The 19,359-nt window shown below is 42.2% G+C and overlaps 1 protein-coding gene across 3 annotated transcripts in view; it reads left to right on the forward strand.

Moving 5' to 3' along the window:
- The window catches only part of LOC106577622 (inactive ubiquitin carboxyl-terminal hydrolase 53), a 61,603-nt gene that overhangs the window by 15,075 nt on the left and 27,169 nt on the right, over window positions 1–19,359 (forward strand). For 2 of the 3 annotated variants that reach the window (XM_014155839.2, XM_014155840.2), the window contains exons 2-9: window positions 1,436–2,142; window positions 3,239–3,331; window positions 3,718–3,852; window positions 7,415–7,525; window positions 8,719–8,801; window positions 8,949–9,033; window positions 9,311–9,457; window positions 18,148–18,297. In XM_014155839.2, the coding sequence (XP_014011314.2) occupies window positions 1,999–2,142; window positions 3,239–3,331; window positions 3,718–3,852; window positions 7,415–7,525; window positions 8,719–8,801; window positions 8,949–9,033; window positions 9,311–9,457; window positions 18,148–18,297 (948 nt within the window). In that variant the 5' untranslated portion in view covers window positions 1,436–1,998. Of the gene's footprint in view, window positions 1–594; window positions 803–1,435; window positions 2,143–3,238; window positions 3,332–3,717; window positions 3,853–7,414; window positions 7,526–8,718; window positions 8,802–8,948; window positions 9,034–9,310; window positions 9,458–18,147; window positions 18,298–19,359 lie in introns of those variants that run through there. The other variant, XM_014155841.2, reaches the window with a different exon arrangement.

Here is a 19,359-nt window from a genome sequence, read left to right on the forward strand (position 1 = left end):
AGTTATAGGTTGCACTTCAATGTTCTAAATGGGATCTTTTGAGCTATGGAATAAAATATTTGCATCATCATGTACTCAGAGGTGCCTAACTTAAAACAGAAGTCTGAATCGGATGTGACAGTGGAAACTGCTGCTCAGTGTCTCATTCTAACATTTATAGCTTCTAGATAAGTGGGATGCTCACAGGAAATTATCTAATAACTTCCCCTAACCACATTCTTTGCAATATGGTAGCACTAATATGAATAGTAATACAGAGGGGTTCCCCCATTTTATTATGTGCAAAAGACTAGGTATAGAGTCCTTTGTTCCTCAGCCAACATTTGATAAGATACAAACAGACCGACATGAACAACAAAGAAACACTTGGTTTATGAAGCTCATAAACAAACTCTTTACCATAAGTATGCACATTCAATTTACTAAAACAACCCTACACTAGCATGTCCAAGGGAACAGATGACACTGGCAGCATTCTGGAAAAAAATCTCTGTTCTCTCTGTCGTGGCTCGATTGTTGCGTTCGAAGTTCAATGTGTCGGTATGACCTGGAGCATTAGGGCTGCACTGGTTCCAGGAATCTCAAATGTTTAACAACACACTGGTGTCCTGGTTATGTTTTCGAGAGGCTATTGCAAGCAGCAGGCCAGGCCGGGCCGGGTCATGCCTTGTCTGCCATGTTAGCCTAATGCTAAGTCCGCTCCAAGGCTAACACTCATAAGTTGAAAGGCTATGAGAACTACTACATGACTGAAAGACTGGCCATTGGCAAGCCGTTGGACCTGAAGGAAGGCGTGCTGCAAGTAGATAATTTGCATTACATTGTTCACTGGGCTGATGATATTACTGTGTAACTTGGCATAGCTCCCTTTCTTGTTTAGCCTTCAACTCAGTAGCTGGGGCACGACTATTCAAAGTGACAAGATGACGAACGGTTTAGGCTTTAAATCACGTAATATGCACAGTCGGCTGTAATGTCTTAGTTTGGTGGACTTTCGAATTTGTGACCTGATTTTTCTAAGACCTAAACAACGTGATATTTCACAATCTGTAAATGATCAATAATTACTTTGTTTCCCATTCTCCATTAAATGTGTTTAGAAAGAGGGGATAGATTATACACATTTAATCTTTCAAATGTTTTATTTAGAAACATTGGGTACAGAGGACAGTCATAAAAGTTAATGGATAAACTTTGTTGATATATGTTATAAAGAGGGTGAGGTCAACTACTGACCTTGAAATAGGTGAAGCCTGATATTTACTATTGCCCGAAAAAATCATTTACTAACTGGGAAGATCCAACCATCAATTCTTGTCCTGACTAAATGTTTTTCCATTTACGATACGTAGAATGTTAATCCTGGATGTTCATTTGTTTTCAGTGAAATTTATTATTTTGTGGTGTTAAGTCTTTTTCACTCTTTCTTTTACAGATCAGACCCCATTGACATACAATGGCAAGCGCTGCCTGGATAGATCTTCGCTATGGATGAAGCTTGGAAAGGTCGATCAATTCCATTTGACTGCCCTATAACGTCCCGGCAATGTGGAGAGCCCCCAGAGGCACTGAATCCCCAGTGCAGAATGATCCAGGCTGGAGAATGATCCAGGCTGGAGAATGCCTAACACCCCTACTTCAGGAGTTAAACAGCTACGCATAAGAACAATCGGACTAGCCATCTGTGGCGAAATAATTTTCTCTGGATTCCAGACTTCCTAGCTAGGGACTTTCTGAAACATTTCTCCTGGTTTCCATGACATTTAAGACCTTTCCAAGTTGTGGACAAGGTAAAATCACTTTCCTCTCAAGCTGCGGAGAGGTGGGAGTAGTCGCCCATGTGTAGCAGGACAGTAACTGCTGCTAGCGGAATAACGTAACCTCAGACTGTCTGGGGTTCCTCCTCTCGACGGGACAAGGGATCCCACCGCAACCACCAAGCCCCAGTCTGACTCACCGAGTGACTCCACTCACGTCAAAAGGCATACCCTCTATCGAATGGCATGGGTCAAGTTCTTCAGGAAGCCGGGGGGCAATCTCGCCAAGTCCTACCAGCCGGGGAGCATGCTGTCTCTAGCCCCCACCAAAGGCCTGCTGAACGAGCCGGGGCAAAACAGCTGCTTTCTCAACAGTGCGGTGCAGGTGAGTCATATCTAAACAATGAATAGTAGATGATTACTGCATGCTTTCAGATAATTGCAATAAATGCTTTGTTTTTCAATGACTATATATCCAGAACAATAGGATGGAAGTAGAGACACTGTTAATATCTGATAAGGAACATGTGTATTAATGCAAATTGCAACAATGCCCAATCCCTTGATTTGAAATGCGTGGTAAACCAATACAAAACATGATCTCATTTCCAGGAGGCTACATTCCTCATGTTAGCTTTGCTTATTCATAATAAAGGAATAGACAGCATCTCCCTCCAGACCAAAAATATTTACCACCACCAACATTACTTTACAACCTCAAAGCCAATACCTTAGTCACTCTCTAAATGCTTCAGTACTTCCCGGCAAGTTACTGAAAGGTTGTTTTTGCCTCGTGGGAAGGCATTTGGCGGACTGTTCCAGGCCGTGACTCAGAGGGCGAGACATGGCTGAGCTGGATGAAGACGTCCGCCACCCAGGGCTTTGTTTCCAAGGAACAGAACCCCCCCCTTTCTTTCCTCTCCCTCTCTCCTCTTTTTTTTAAAAAAATCCCCTTTTATTTAACTAGGCAAGTCAGTTAAGAACAAATTCTTATTTTCAATGACGGCCTAGGAACAATGGGTTAACTGCCTTGTTCAGGGGCAGAATGAAAGATTTTTACCTTGTCAGCTCGGGGATTCGATTTTGAAACCTTTCGGTTACTAGTCAAACGCTCTAACCACTAGGCTACCTGCCGCCCCAGGCCATGTTGTCCTCATGGCCTGACACAACCACCCAGCCCCTCTAAGCACCATCTACCAAGGAAGGACATCACTGGCCCTAAATCCACAGTCGACAATGTTTGAGGTCAGGTCGCAACGTGAAGTTGTTATTATTGTTCAAATTATTAACCAGCCTTCAAATGTCACCTTTAGAACTGAACGTGTTTTCTAAAATAAATCTTTTTAAAACCTGTCTTTCATCAAAGGAAATATTAGCTGGGAAAGTTGGGGTTATAATGTAAGTTCGGTGTGTAATATGAGGATCTTCATGAACGTGACAATACTTTCACAATAATATGTTTTCTTCAATCCCCTGTTCAGGTACTGTGGCATTTGGACATCTTCAGACGCAGTCTGAGGCAACTTCCTGGACACTTCTGTCTCGGAGACTCATGTATCTTCTGTGCGTTGAAGGTATGCGCCCTTCATCAAGTCTTAGTTCTTGCAAGCAATCCCAAATGTAAAAAAAATATATATTTGTAGGACTTTATCGGTGCTGACACGTTACCGCTAGTTTGATAGCATTACCAATAATTTGATTTGGCATTTTGTTGATAACACACATTCAGACTGGGGATAATGAGCTTTGAGGGAGTAGTTAGTTGTCCCTTGAGAACTGCTATAAATAATTATTTGTAAATGTTTTCCTTTGCAGAATTTAATGAATTAACTTCTTTCGATTAAGGCAGCCCCCCGCACCTCTCTGATTCAGAGGGGTTGGGTTAAATGCGGAAGACACATTTCAGTTGAAGGCATTCAGTTGTACAACTGACTAGGTATCCCCCTTTCCTGTTCCGCAGGGCATCTTCTCCCAGTTCCAGCACAGTCGGGAGCGCGCCCTGCCCTCAGACAACCTGCGTCACGCCCTGGCCGAGACTTTTAAGGATGAGCACCGCTTTCAGCTGGGCTTCATGGACGATGCTGCCGAGTGCTTCGTAAGTTCCTTTGGTGACTGACCAGACTTTCTGGCAGATCCCTGGTATCCAGGGGGCCTTTGAGCAGAGGCGACAAGAGTGGAATGTGTGTGTATGTTTGTTTGTGTGAGTGTGTTGGGGACACTTGAGGGGGGGGCTGTAACAAACATTTAAGCGAGGTCATCGTCTGAAAGAGGTATATCCCTTCTCCCATCAATCCCCTCGACACAGCCTCTAATATATCATGGTGGTGGGGTACGTAAGCCAAAACACAATCTTTGGGCCTTAACTGTTTCCTCACTGTGTTATGCAACATCACTCTGAGTGGTTTAAAGTGGTCTTTGAACTCTCTGACTGAGTCATTTTCACCATAGATATTCAGTACATTTGTGTTTAGTTTGCTAACTTCCAAACATTTATCCTACTGTAATAACAGTGGTGGACAAAGTACCCAATTGCCATACTTGAGTTAAAGTAAAGATACCTTAATAGAAAATGACTCAAGTAAATGTAAAAGTCACCCAGTAAAATACTACTTGAGTAAAAGTATAAAAGTATTTGGTTTTAAATATACTTAACTATCAAAAGTAAATGTAATTGCTAAAATATACTTAAATATCAAAAGTATAAATCTTTTCAAATTCCTTTATATTAAGAAAACCAGACGGCATCATTATAATTCTTAAAAAAATAAAAATTTGGATAACCGGGACATACAACAAAACTCAGACCTCATTTACAAACGAAGCCAGTGTGTTTAGTGAGTCCATCAGATCAGAGGCAGTAAGGGAGGAACAGGGATGTTCTCTAGATAAGTGTGTGAATTGGAACATTTTCCTGCCCTGCTAAGCATTCAAAATGGAACAACTACTTTTTGGTGTCAGGGAAAATGTATGGAGTAAAAAGTACATAATTTTCTTCAGGATTGTAGTGAAGTAAAAGTTGTCAAAAATATAAATAGTAAAGTACAGATACCCAAAATACTACTTAAGTAGTATTTTAACTTAAGTACTTTACACCACTATGTAATAGTAATGCTTTGTTACCCTGTTCTTTTTAACACTTATTCTAGACCCAACAGAGAAAAGATCATTACCATCTGAGAGCACGATGTTCAGACGCTTCAACACCAACTAAGAAACATCCAGGATTTTAGGAATTTTACTGTACATTACATCTAGTTTTAGACTTCATCTTAGCTAATGAATTAGTTCCTCTTTAGCCCTTCAGCTATAGTGCTTAGGTGAGGCTACACTACAGTACATTATGTTCTCTGTCTGCCTGCATCAGGTTTGTCACTGTAGCGTAATTGCTCTAAACCGAGTCAGCACAGACATATAATCATTTCCTGTTTAGCGCAGCAGGTCTTGAGTGGGGAGGACATTCATTCAGGAGAGCTCATTATACAGTGGAGGATAAACAGCCGAGAAAATTAAGTCTCTTTCTCTCAAGAACAGGAGGTGATGAGAAAACGAGCGGCCAGCCAAACCGATAAACCAATATGCCCACTCTCCGAGCTTCCCGGCAACACAGGGAACCAGTCACACGAGCCATTTACGTCAAATTTACCTCAGATTCCCTACCCGAGTCTGTTATGAATAACCAATGATTTTCAAAGAACCACGATCCAATGAAATCCAATGTGGTGGTTGAAAGGTCAGGTGCCAAACAAAACAAAAAATTCGATGTTTGAATTCTTGTTCTGTAAACAATGCCCCTTTTTCAGTGTGGCAACAATGCTGTTTCAATTACATAGCTAGAATAAAAATGTTTGAACACCTGAGGTGACGTGATATCAGGTAGAATGGTTAAAGGAGCTTCTGCATACTGTGTACAACCTTTCCCCCCCCTTTTATTTTTATGTGCAGTTTGCTCAGAGAGTCCTTTCTCAGGCATGTCATCTTAACCATTCTAACATTGTAAAAACTGACTTCATTCTGTGTTTATTTCTCCATGGGCGTGAAGTTGCATGAACGTTTTACTGTGTGTATGTTAAGATTTGGCAAAGTTATACGGGGACTCTCTCTTTATCTAGATTTTCCCATGGGAATCTTGGGTTTACATGCGTAAAGTAAAGACCGAGTCAAGGCTCTGTAATGAATGCTTTAGCAGTACGACTTATTTATGAGCCGAATTAGCCAGTGTCAGAATAAATGGCTGTGTGGTTATGGAGGTCTAAAAGCAGCCTGAATGTTTCATAAACCTACGGGGATTCCATAGCAACAGGAGCGAGTTTCAAGTGCTTGCACACGGACTGGTTCCTTAACTACAGTAGTGAGGCACAGCATAACTCCCTAGCTGTTAAATGTCACAAAACAATACAGGCTCATACTGATGTATCAGGGGGGGAAATATTTCTTGTCTGTACTGGTACATTGGGGAGAGAAGCTGATGGCTGAGGGTGAGTTGAGGGTAATACATGCTGGGGATAAAGAATAAGCTGGTGATTCGTAATATTGTAATCGAGGGGGATGATTACTAGTTTCAATTTGGAAATTAGAATGTTCCCATGGATAAGATCGAGCAAACTTTGCTAATGGAATATATTGTGATTTGTTGACAACTATTGTCTCAATCTCTCGTGGAAAGATCTACGTAAACCTAACTGGTACTGTCCCATCCTATGGCAGTGGTTCTCCCATTTTTTGTTTTTGCCTTAGCACTACTCAGCTGATTCAAGCTTTGATTATTTGAATCGGGTGTGTAGTGCTCAGGCAAAAAGCCAAAATTAGCACCCCATTGGGCCCACTGGGCCAGAATTGAGAACCACTGTCCTATGAGATACGTAAGATGACAAGCAGCATTTGTTTTTATTTAGATGTATAAGGATTGGGCGAGGGCGGTGCTAAAACTGGTGTGCCCACACGAATGATAAACACAAGTGAAATGATCGTAAGGGGTGGCTTCGGCTAAGAGTTTCCTTTTGCGAGGGTGGGGGACTTCGCAAACCAGAAATCTTAATTTCTAACACGCTTACCCCATAACCTACTCAAGCATCTGACCAAATTACGCAATATTTTAGTTCTGGGTTAACCGAGATTACTATTCCCTATACACGGAGTATACAAAACATTAAGAACATAGACTGACCAGGTTGAAGCTATGATCCCTTATTAATGTCACTTGTTATATCCACTTCAATCAGTGTAGATGAAGGGCAGGAGACAGGTTGAAGAAGGATTTTTAAGCCTTGAGACAATTGAAACATGGATTGTGTATGTGTGCCATTCAGAGGATGATTAGGCAAGATAAATCATTTAAGTGCCTTTGAACAAGGTATGGTTCTAGGTACCAGGCGAACTACAATGCTGCTGTTTTTTTTGCGCTCAATTTCCTGTGTGTATCAACGATGGTCCACCACCAAAAGGATATCCAGCCAACTTGACACAACTGTGGGAAGCATTGGAGTCAACATGGGCCAGCATCTCTGTTGAACGCTTTCGACTTAGAATCCATGCCCCGAGTAATTGAGGTTGTTCTGAGTGCAGAAGGGAGGAGGGGAGGGGGTGCAACTCAATACTAGGTAGGTGTTCCTAATGTTTGGTGTATTCTCATTTCTTATCGGCATACTATATTCCCACAGGAGAATATTCTGGAGAGGATCCACCTGCATATTGTGCCTGAGGAGACGGATGCCTGCACCTCCAAGTCCTGCATCACACACCAGAAGTTTGCCATGACACTCTATGAACAGGTTAGAGAAAACCACTAGCATCTGGCAGCACCCCCACACACACACGTCCATATCCAGTTGCAGACACGTGGATTACGCACACACTCCATCCATTTGTGGGCGGCAGGTAGCCTAGCGGTTAGAGTAACCGATTAACCGAAAGGTTGCGGGATCGAATCCCCGAGCTGACAAGGTAAAAATCTGTCGTTCTGCCCCTGAACAAGGCAGTTAACCCATTGTTCCCTGGTAGGCTGCCTAGTTTAAATAAAGGTAAAATAAAAAAATCCATCAGGGGTGCAGCAGCAGGCACATGGATCATTGTCTGAGATGGGAGCTACCCAATCCGTCACATCTCCAGAGTGGGGCTACTCCTCTGGAATGCAGAGGGTGGTTTTCCTCAGATCTCTGTGAGCGGTAGCAGTACAAGACGAACAATGTCACATAGGATCTCCAAGGATTTCCCCCTACACACACACCCTCCCTGCCCTGCCGGTATGATGTTCATCTCTGATGCCATGTCCCTAAACCCCAGAGCTGTCCTGGCATCAATGTTTCAGACCACTCTGATGGTGATACAGTGGTGGCCAACTCCCCTCCCTGAGAGCAAGTAGGTTTTCAGACATTTTTTCCAGCCCTGCTCTAACACACCTGACTCCGTTAATCAGCTGCTCAACAGGACCTTGATTAGTGGAATCAGGTGTTTTACAGTAGGGTTGGAACAAAAGCCTGTACACCCAGTAGCTCTCTTGCTGGAAGGTTGCTTTGATGGGTAAAAAACAACATGGTCTACAATACATGATAGATCAGAGGAACTGATATCTGACCCTTGAGGTCACGTGCACTGCAGGTTTTGTTTTCTTGGTAGTTTATTAATTGACCTGTAACTAGTGGACACTTCACACTGAAGCTGAAAACCAGCAATGCTTTGGATCTAAAGGCCTGAAGTTAAGGGGGCAATAGATTAAGTCTGAAGACCGAACACAAACCACAACCCACCCGCCACTTTTCCTCTAAACTCTGACAAACACTCCACTCTCTCCCATCACAATTTTCACAAACAGCCCACAGTAGTAATTTCCCCATAACCATCCCCAAACTACTACCCCTCGCGAAATGACACGCTGACTTGATAATTAGTGCTTGGCAGTGGCTAAGCGGCGCCTAGCTAACGGCCATGTGTCTGTATTGTGTTCCTGTTCCCCTCTCCTCTGCAGTCTGTCTGCCGTAGCTGTGGGGCATCCTCCGACCCCCTGCCCTTCACTGAGCTAGTGCATTATGTCTCCACCACTGCCCTCTGGTAAGCCATGCTTATTGTTTTCAAACTGATGTCACACAGAACACATTTCTCTATGTTCCTCATAGGGTTACTGAGTGACTTTTGTACTTTCTAGCTTTGTCTCTCTCTACCTTTCTTTCCTTGTCTCACACTCTCTTTCATTCTCAGTCAACAGGTGTATCAGAGGCGGGATGAGTCATTTGGAGAGCTGCTGCAAGCGGCCAGTACCATCGGGGATTCCCGTAACTGTCCGGTAAGTGGCTGCCCCATCAAGCATTAAGAAAGTCATGCATGTCAATGGAAAACTCAAGTCAAGATGCACCTCCATCTCCATCACACTAAACAACTACTAAGGAGGGGAAATTCGGAAAATCAATAGCAAGACAACAGAACTAAGATCAACTGTGAAATTGTATTTATGGTTCTTGTTACTGAGTTAGTTGGCTAGTTACTTTGCTTAGTTTAGTTAGTTAAGCTGGTTAGTTAGCTCTGCTCGACTGGTTAAGTCTCTTCCCACTCTCTGTCATCAGAGTAACTGTGGCCAGAGGATCAAGATCCGCCGCGTCCTCATGAACTCTCCAGAGATAGTCACCATCGGTTTCGTGTGGGACTCGGACCAGTCGGACCTCACAGAGGACGTAATTCGCTCGCTGGGGCCACACCTCAACCTTTCCGGGGTAAGGACAGCAAGCCAGCAGGGACAAAAAGCACATTACTACGAAGCTCAGTTCTGTACGGTAGCGCTGTCAGTCGGTCTACTCTTGTGTTTCGTTCAATGAAAGTACACCTACTACCATACCCCGTTCAAAGGCACTTCAGTTGTCTCAAGGCTTGAACATCCTTCTTTAACCTGTCTCCTCCCCTTCATCTACACTGATTTGAAGTGGATTTAACAGGTGGCATCAGTAAATGATCATAGCTTTCACCTGGATTCACCTTGTCAGTCTATGTCATGGAAAGAGCAGGTGTCCTTAATGTTTTGGACTCTCAGTGTATGTAAAGTTGGGTGGTGCTTTATAATAACTCCACGTAACAAAGCATTTATAATGGATTAGTAAATAGTTTATTCATCATTTATTATTCATTACTCCATTCATTACTCCATTTAACACTCAGAGTACCGGAATTCCATAACTACTAGAATGGCCATGATGGTCTTTCTGACGATGATATTTCAATTGTATAAATAATCCATAATAACTTGCCAAATGAATGCATTTATTATGTTAAAATGTAATCAGTCAGAAAATGTATTGATTGATCCAGAAGCGATAGTCTTGCCTACCAAGCTGGCCCTTCCACTCTACATCTAACTACATTTAAAATAATTTCACACACAAAATACTACATTTTGCCTAAAGACAAGATTAAATTGACAATAGTCTGATGGGTGACAATATTATCAATCGTCAAATCGAGAATGAAGAGACTGATGACCTGCACTTGAGAGTAGCAAATAGCACTTCTTCCATATCATCCTATAGAGTTCATGCAGGCCAGACATTATGATTGCTATACCCTATCAGAAAGAGCAGATTCCAAGGTTTCTAATGAACCTATTCATGCCAAACAACTCTACAAATTCCGCGGATGGTCTCTGTTTCAAAATATAACTTTTTCCAGGAATAACCGTGGCTCTGTGCATTCCTCATGTGAGTAGGCTACTGGTGACAATCAGCAATAGCCATTTGGAAAACAATCCTTTATTTTCTTCTGCTATATTCCATTGTTATATATATTCCATGTTTTTACTGTAAAAATATGTTTGTTGACTATGGTAGGGCAGGGCCTGGGATGTCTGCTAAATGAATAAGTTGATTTTGTTGGCAAGGCACAGCCACAGATTGGCATGGCGCAGCCATAGCCTTGGCTTCTAAGCAAAGATAATACAACTCAAAGCATGCTATTCTGTTATTTTTAAATAAATTGCTTTGTGTCATGTTTTTCATGACCTTCCTAAACGGAATATGAATGGATTTCTTTGTGATTGTGTACACTGAGTATACAAAACATTAACAACACCTGCTCTTTCCATGACAGACTGACCAGGTGAATCCAGGTGAAAGCTATGATCCCTTATTGATGTCACTTGTTAAATCCACTTCAATCAGGGTAGATGAAGGGGAGGAGACAATTGAGACATCGATTGTGGATGTGTGCCATTCCGATGGTGAAAGTACCTTTGAACAGGGCATGGTAGTAGGTGCCAGGCGCACCAGTTTGTGTCAAGAACTACAACACAGCTGGGTTTTTCACGCTCAACAGTATCAAGAATGGTCCACCACCCAAAGGACATCCAGCCAACTTGACACAACTGTGGAAAGCATTGGAGTCAACATGGGCCAGCATTCCTGTGGAACGCTTTTGACACCATGCCCCGACGAATTGAGGCTGTTCTGAGGGAAAAGGGGGGCGTTGCAACTCAATATTAGGAAGGTGTTCCTAATGTTTGATATACTCAGTGAACATTAAAACTAGCAAGGCAGAGAGCATCAGAATGACAAAACAAATTTTAATGTTTATATAAATGTAAATGTTTAAATACTCTGCCATTTTTAAAGTCATGTCCCCCTCGTCCTTGTCTTTTCCTAAATAAGTCTATATAACACACTTTATTTGTATTTATTATTGATCCCCATTAAAAAATGCAGCATTGGTCCAGCAAAATTAAGGCAGTTATATACAATTAAAAACATTTACACTACATTTCATAACAGATTTCACAACACATTAAGTGTGTGCCCTCAGGCCACTACTCTAATACCACATATCTACAACACAATCCATGTGTACGTGTGTGTGTATAGTGCGTATGTTATTATGTGTGTATGCGTGTATGCATGCCTGTGTGTGTGTGTGTCTTCACAGTCCCTACTATTCCATAAGGTGTAGTTTTATCTGGAGTTATAACCAGTTTTAGGAAGGAATGTCATTTTTGGAATGGTTTTCCATCGGCCGGTTCCCGCTCCTTCTCCGATAGGTGAATGTGCCGTGCTCAGTTGATAATCATGCCGATAATTGCCTCAACTGAACCTAACCTATACCGAAACTAATTTCACACATATAACAGCAGATTACATAAATGAAGTATAGTATTATTGGGGAAAATGGGTGAGTTGATGAGCGAGAAGAAACAACTATGCATAATTGTGTAGGCCTAATCACCAATTGGGAATGAAGAACAAGGCGGGCCATTCTATTGTATTGATGTATTGTAATTATAATCTGAAAACGGTGTACCCTATATCAATCCACTGGAATCCAAGCAGTTTTCTCAGTTTACTCTACTTCTACTTGGAGTAGGCTACACAGTGAGAGTGTGCCTCATTTACAATGGAAAGACCAAGATGAATGGAGGCACATGCTGCGTTAGCGTTGCTACAAGATCTGAATGAAAACGACTCTGATGGCAGTGATGAAATGGTTCATGACATTCTGATGATTATTATTCTGATTCATGCTGAATAGCTTTCCATATCTGAGAAAGGATCTATTTTGGGCAGCAGGTGAGCGAGTTCCGGATTATGTTCTGGGTAAGATGGCACAGCTGGGCTAGGTGAAAGGAGGAACTCGCCGCTGGCCTGTTGCGGTGTTCTACAACATGCTTGACTTAGCTGCTATCATCACACGTGTTGTTCAAGCTGTGCATGAACACCATGAGTAGGAAAGACTTCATCATCAGTCTGGCACACGGGCTACATGAGCGACATTTCGGGCCAAGGTAGCAGCAAGTATTCAACGGGAGCCATTGCCCGAGCCAAATTGCGCACAGCTTCCAGGGAGGAGAAACTGCAAGGTGGGCAGATGCACTCAGAACAGAACCCACAACACCTGTTTCAGCTGCAGCTCCTGCAAGCGACTTATTTGTGGGAAGTGTTGCAATCAAGTGAAAGAGATGAAGATTTGTCCTGACTGTTACAATGGCTTGTGAAAGTATTCACCCCCCTTGGCATTTTTCCTATTTTGTTGCCTTACAACCTGGAATTAAAATTGATTTTTTTGGGGGGGGGGTTGTTGTATCACAACATGCCTACCACTTTGAAGATGTAAAATATTTTTTATTGTGAAACAAGAAATAAAACAGAACATGAGCGTGCATAACTATTCACCCACCCAAAGTCAATACTTTGTAGAGCCACCTTTTGCAGCTGGAAGTCTCTTGGGGTCTCTATAAACTTGGCACATCTAGCCACTGGGATTTTTGCCCATTCTTCAAGGCAAAACTGCTCCAGCTCCTTCAAGTTGGATGGGTTCCGCTGGTGTACATCAATCTTTAAGTCGTACCACAGATTCTCAATTGGATTGAGGTCTGGGCTTTGACTAGGCCATTACAAGACATTTAAATGTTTCCCTTAAACCACTCGGGTGTTGCTTTAGCAGTATGCTTGGGGTCATTGTCCTGCTGGATAGTGAACTTCCATCCCAGTCTCAAATCTCTGGAAGCCTGAAACCGGTTTCCCTTAAGAATTTCCCTGTATTTAGCGCCATCCATCATTCCTTCAATTCTGACCAGTTTCCCAGTCCCTGCCGATGGGGAAAAACATCCCCACAGCATGATAGTGTTCTTGGGGTGATGAGAGGTGTTGGGTTTGCGGCAGAATTAGCATTTTCCTTGATGGCCAAAAAGCTCCATTTTTGTCCCATCTGACCCGAGTACCTTCTTCCATATGTTTGGGGAGTCTCCCACATGCCTTCTGGCGAACACCAAATGTGTTTGCTTATTTTATTTTTTCTTTAAGCAATGTTTTTTTTTCTTCTGGACACTCTTCCATAAAGCCCAGCTCTGTGGAGTGTACGGCTTAAAGTGGTCCTATAGACAGATACTCCAATCTCCGCTGTGGAGCTTTGCAGCTCCTTTAGGTGTTATCTTTGGTCTCATTGTTGCCTCTCTGATTAATGCCCTCCTTGCCTGGTCTGTTAGTTTTGGTGGTCGGCCCTCCCTTGGCAGATTTGTTGTGGTGCCATATTCTTTATATATTTTTATAATGGGTTTAATGGTACACCGTGGGATGTTCAACGTTTCGGATATATTTTTATGACCCAACCCTGAACTGTACTTCTCCACAACTTTGTCCCTGACCTGTTTGGAGAGCTCCTTGGTCTTCATGGTGCTGCTTGCTTGGTGGTGCCTTTTGCTTAGTGGTGTTGCAGACTCTGGTGCCTTTCAGAACAGGTGTGTGTGTGTGTGTGTGTGTGTACTGAGATCATGTGACACCAAGATTGCACACAGGCGGACTTTATTTAACTAATTATGTGACTTCTGAAGGTAATTGTTTGCACCAGATCTTATATAGGGACTTCATAGCAAAGGGCGTGAATACAAAAGCACAACTTGTCCACTTTTTATTTTTTAGAATTTTTTGAAACAATTTATTTTTTTGATTTCACTTCACCAATTTGGACTATTTTGTGTATGTCCATTACATGAAATACAAATAAAAATCTATTTAAATTACAGGTTGTAATGCAACAAAATAGGAACAACGCTAAGGGGCATGAATACTTTTGCAAGGTACTGTAGGACAAGGGATTACAGCTAAATGAGATCCAATGGTTGCGTGAAGACGCACACTATACTGTAAGCACGAGTGAGGCCACAAATAATTTGTCCAATAACTGACAAACTATTTTTGACCCCTGTCATATCAACGCTTACAGTTGAAGTCGGAAGTTTACATACACCTTAGCCAAATACATTTAAACTCAGTTTTTCACAATTCCTGACATTTAATCCTAGTAGAAATGCCCTGTCTTAGGTCAGTTAGGATCACCACTTTATTTTAAGAATGTGAAATGTCAGAATAATAGTAGAGTGATTTATTTCAGCTTTTATTTCTTTCATCACATTCCCAGTGGATCAGAAGTTTACATGGACTCAATTAGTATTTGTTGGTATTGCCTTTAAATTGTTTAACTTGGGTCAAATGTTTTGGGTAGCCTTCCACAAGCTTCTCACAATAAGTTGGGTGAATTTTGGCCCATTCCTCCTGACAGAGCTGGTGTAACTGAGTCAGGTTTGTAGGCCTCCTTGCTCGCCCACTCTTTTTCAGTTCTGCCCACAAATTTTCTATAGGATTGAGGCCAGGGCTTTGTGATGACCACTGCAATACCTTGACTTTTGTCGTTAAGCCATTTTGCGACCAGGCTTTAACTTCCTGACTGAAGTCTTGAGATGTTGCTTCAATATATCCACATCATTTTCCTGCCTCATGATGCCATCTATTTTGTGAAGTGCACCAGTCCCTCTTGCAGCAAAGCACCCCCACAACATGATGCTGCCACCCCCGTGCTTCACGATTGGGATGGTGTTCTTCGGCTTGCAAGCATACCCCTTTTTCCTCCAAACATAACGATGGTCATTATGGCCAAACAGTTTTATTTTTGTTTCATCAGACCAGAGGACATTACTCCAAAAACTACGATCTTTGTCCCCATATGCAGTTGCAAACCATAGTCTGGCTTTTTTATGGCGGTTTTGGAGCAGTGGCTTCTTCCTTGCTGAGCAGCCTTTCAGGATATGTCGATATCGGAATCATTTTACTGTGCATATAGATACTTTTTGTACCTGTTTCCTTCAGCATCTTCACAAGGTCCTTTGCTGTTGTTCTGGGATTGATTTGCACTTTTCGCACTAAAGTACGTTCATCTCCAGGAGACAGAACACGTCTCCTTCCTGAGCGGTATGATGGCTGTGTGGTCCCATGGTGTTTATACTTGCGTACAATTTTTTTGTGCAGATGAACGTGGTATCTTCAGGCGTTTAGAAATTGCTCCCAAGGATGAACCAGACTTGTGGAGGTCTACAAAAAAATTTCTGAGGTCTTGGCTGATTTCTTTTGATTTTCCCAGAGGCACTGCGTTTGAAGGTAGGACTTGAAATACATCCACAGATGCACCTCCAATTGACTCAAATGATGTCAATTAGCCTATCAGAAACTTCTAAAGCCATGACATCATTTTCTGGAATTTTCCAAGCTGTTTAAAGGCACAGTAAACTTAGTGTATGTTAACTTCTGACCCACTGGATTTGTGATGCAGTGAAATAATCTGTCTGTAAACAATTGTTGGAAAAATTACTTGTGTCATGCACAAAGTAGATGTCTTAACCGACTTGCCAAAACTATAGTTTGTTATCAAGAAATTTATGGAGTGGTTGAAAAACAAGTTTTAATGACTCCAACCTAAGTGAATGTGAACTTCCGACTTCAACTGTATATTCATTATAATTCCATTATTTGTGCTGATTTTCTCTATTCACCAACATGCTTGGCGCTTATACCGATGTTTAGGCTACTGATATTTTCAGATATTTTCTTCATAGACTGAGTGATTTATTAGACTGGTGGCTATTGGTACTCCTCGAGGTCCGGCTATTGTACTGTTAAATATGCATATGGTTATTTTGACCGCTTTGAGGATGAAATGTTCAAAACGTTTTAGTCTTCTATGATATCTTTCTGAAAGTACTGCTAGAGTGTGTAACACACATTTAGGAAAAGTCAGGGACAGGTTGTTTCAAGGTTTTTATTGAAATTAATTTATTAAAATGACAGAATGTAAAACGGTCAGATTGACCGTGTTGGTGGTTCCAGTGTTAATATAGGTCATTATAAACCATTTACTAACCATTAGTTACGTCTTTTTATATGGTCTCATCTAAAGTGTGGGCTATATATACTTTATAAATACTTTTATAAATGTTTTGCGTGACCAGTGTAATTTCTCACAAAAAGATGGAGATCCAAAGTTGGATCTCTGATGGAGGACAAGAAGGGACAAGCCAAATACCTGTGAAGAAAGTTTGAGATGGCCAAAAACCTTCACACGCGATTAAAAAATGTCTTATTCCAAGAATCACAATAATCAAAAGACTGTCAGCCCGTACTAAAACAGATTACTCAAGTAGTCTGATTAAATTGGCCAAGGCACTGATTGCATCAAAACAAAATGTCTGCCTCCGCTCCAAAATTATGTGAACACTAGAATAGGAAAAACAATACTGTTGTGACTTTGTTTAGAATATGTTTGGAATCACTGCATTCTGGTTTTACTCAATTTGCTTTCTGTCTTGTGTTTTTGTGTGTATGTTTGTTTGTCGGAGCCTCCACAGCTGCCATTCCTTGCCCTGATTCTGTTGGGGTCTGTTTATTTTGGTGCCGTGGAGCATATGTGGGAAATAAAGTGGGTTTTATCCCTCTGTCTGTCGGAGCGTTGCGTAAGCAGTGCGCGGTGCGATGCCCAGTTGGCCCACGTCGCCGATCAAAAAGCCTCTGCTGCACAGGCCAGCTCGTGTCAACGCTTCCTCCGTGCCACGATGGAAAGGCACAGTGTGTGTGTGAGAGAGAGCGAGTCAGAGAAAGGTTTTGTGTGTGTGGAAGATGTGGCGTGTGTTTTCTGTACATGTGTGAGTTGGGACTGTGTTGGAGTACAGAGTGTCCTTGGCGTGGGCATGCAGGAGGTTTAATTTGTAACACTCTACTCTGGCTGACACTGTTCCTTCAAGATGTTTTTTTTTTTCAGAAACGGAATGAGCTTCGGTTAAACCTACTACAAACTTAGAACAAACTCTTATAGACCAGGCCCAACATATTGCGCAACTCCATCTCCCTTGAAGACTACAGGCACAGAATGAGCTTCTGTGAAACCTGTGTCAAACCTAAGCTAAACTCTCACAGAACAGGCCCAACGTATTACACAACAGCCCCCTTAGACTACAGGCACAGATTCCTCTTTGCCCCTGTCCTTGTTTTGAATGCATTCCAGAACTGGATTAGTCTAGTAGAAGCCCCACCAAGTACCACAAAGGTCTTGATTCATACTCGCACTGTTCATGTGACTGTGCTGGGTGTCGGAGAAAACCTCCCCCTTCCTAGGAATCCATTGTCTCCCATAGCCAAAGAGAACTGGCCATTCAGGAAATACGGGTGGGGAAAAACAGGTTATTTCACAAACTCTTCATCCAGCGGTCTATTCAAACTGGTGGGAGGCGGTGGTTACAATGATAATTGCCTGAACTAGCTTGATGGAAACTGCTCGATTTGTGGAAATGTACAATGCAAAAAAGACCCGCAACAGTCCAAGTTGAAGGGCAATTATACTGTCCAAATGCTAACGTGTGGATGACAAAAATGATAGTTTTGGCCAAAGGGCTGTATATGTGACTAAGAATGTTCAAACCCGGTTCTGCTGCATAATGCAAGACTGTGTTAGTCCATTGAGCTAAAGCCTAGGCATTAGATCGGGCAGCTAACGTAAGTCATCAGGCAAGGTTACTCGTGGGCAGCATGGGATTGTTTTTGTGTATTTTGGTAATTTCTATCTAATTTGATCCAAATAAAGTAATTGAAATGTGCGTATGTGTCCGCAGCTCTTCTATCGGGTGACAGACGAGCACGCCAAAAAGGGAGAGTTGCTCTTGGTTGGGATGATCTGTTACTCCAGCCGCCACTACTGTGCCTTCGCCTTCCACACCAAATCCGCCAAATGGGTCTTCTTCGACGATGCCACCGTCAAAGAGGTGAGAGCACGTTGATGCGTCTTGAACACCAAAATACACACTCACCAAGCAAGTAAGCAAACACACACACATACCACATCTAATGCCCTCATAGCCTCTGAGTCTTTTGCTGTGGTGAGATATGAAGCTCAGACCACACCTGCACTAGTGCGCACATACGTTTTATAACAAGACTAACTAAAGTAATGTTAGGTTGGTAACTGGCTTGAATAGTTCTTTGACTATTTAAATAAAACTATAATCCCAATCTGATATCAATGGAACGGTTTCCATAAAATGATTTAGATACTATCGGCTACCTGCAGTCCACAGGGAGCTAAACTGTACCCAGGCAGCAACTCAAAGCGCAGTGCATAAATGTACTTGTCTGAACCGATAAAAGCAGGCAGTTTTAAGAGAGAGCAAGGAGCGCCCCGCTCCATCTCTTATCTCCATCGCCACAGTCTTTATCGTCTAAGGGCCCCATCGACCGCCCTTCACCACCCCCGGGGTTGAAAAGTCTGCTATAATCACTACCACCACCACCACCCACACAGACACGTACACAAGCAAGCATGCGCACATGCGCGCATGAACGCAAGGAGGCTCGCTCACACACACACCCACTGGGCAAAAACTGGTTGAATCAACCCCCCCCCCAAAAATCAAGGCGACGACGTTGAATCAACATGGAAAACTAATTGGTGTTGCAAAAAGTAATCAACGTAAGGGTATTTCGTCTTTTTTTCACCAAACTCAACCAAATGTATACTGAACAAAAATATAAACCCAACATCCACCAATTTCATAGATTTTACTCAGTTACAGTTCATTTGAGGAAATCAGTCAATTGAAATAAATTGATTAGGCCCTAATCTATGGATTTCACATGACTGGGAATACATATTTTTTTTAATTTTTTTACATTTATTTATTCGGATCCCATTAGCCGACGCCAATATGCATCTGTTGGTCACAGATACCTTAAAAAAAATGGTCCTCACAATGGGCCTTAGGATCTCGTCACGGTATTTTTGTGCATTCAAATTGCCATCAATAAAATGCAATTGTTCGTTTCTGGGT

This window comes from Salmo salar, chromosome ssa18 (assembly GCF_905237065.1).
Source record: "Salmo salar chromosome ssa18, Ssal_v3.1, whole genome shotgun sequence".
Taxonomy (NCBI): domain Eukaryota; kingdom Metazoa; phylum Chordata; class Actinopteri; order Salmoniformes; family Salmonidae; genus Salmo; species Salmo salar.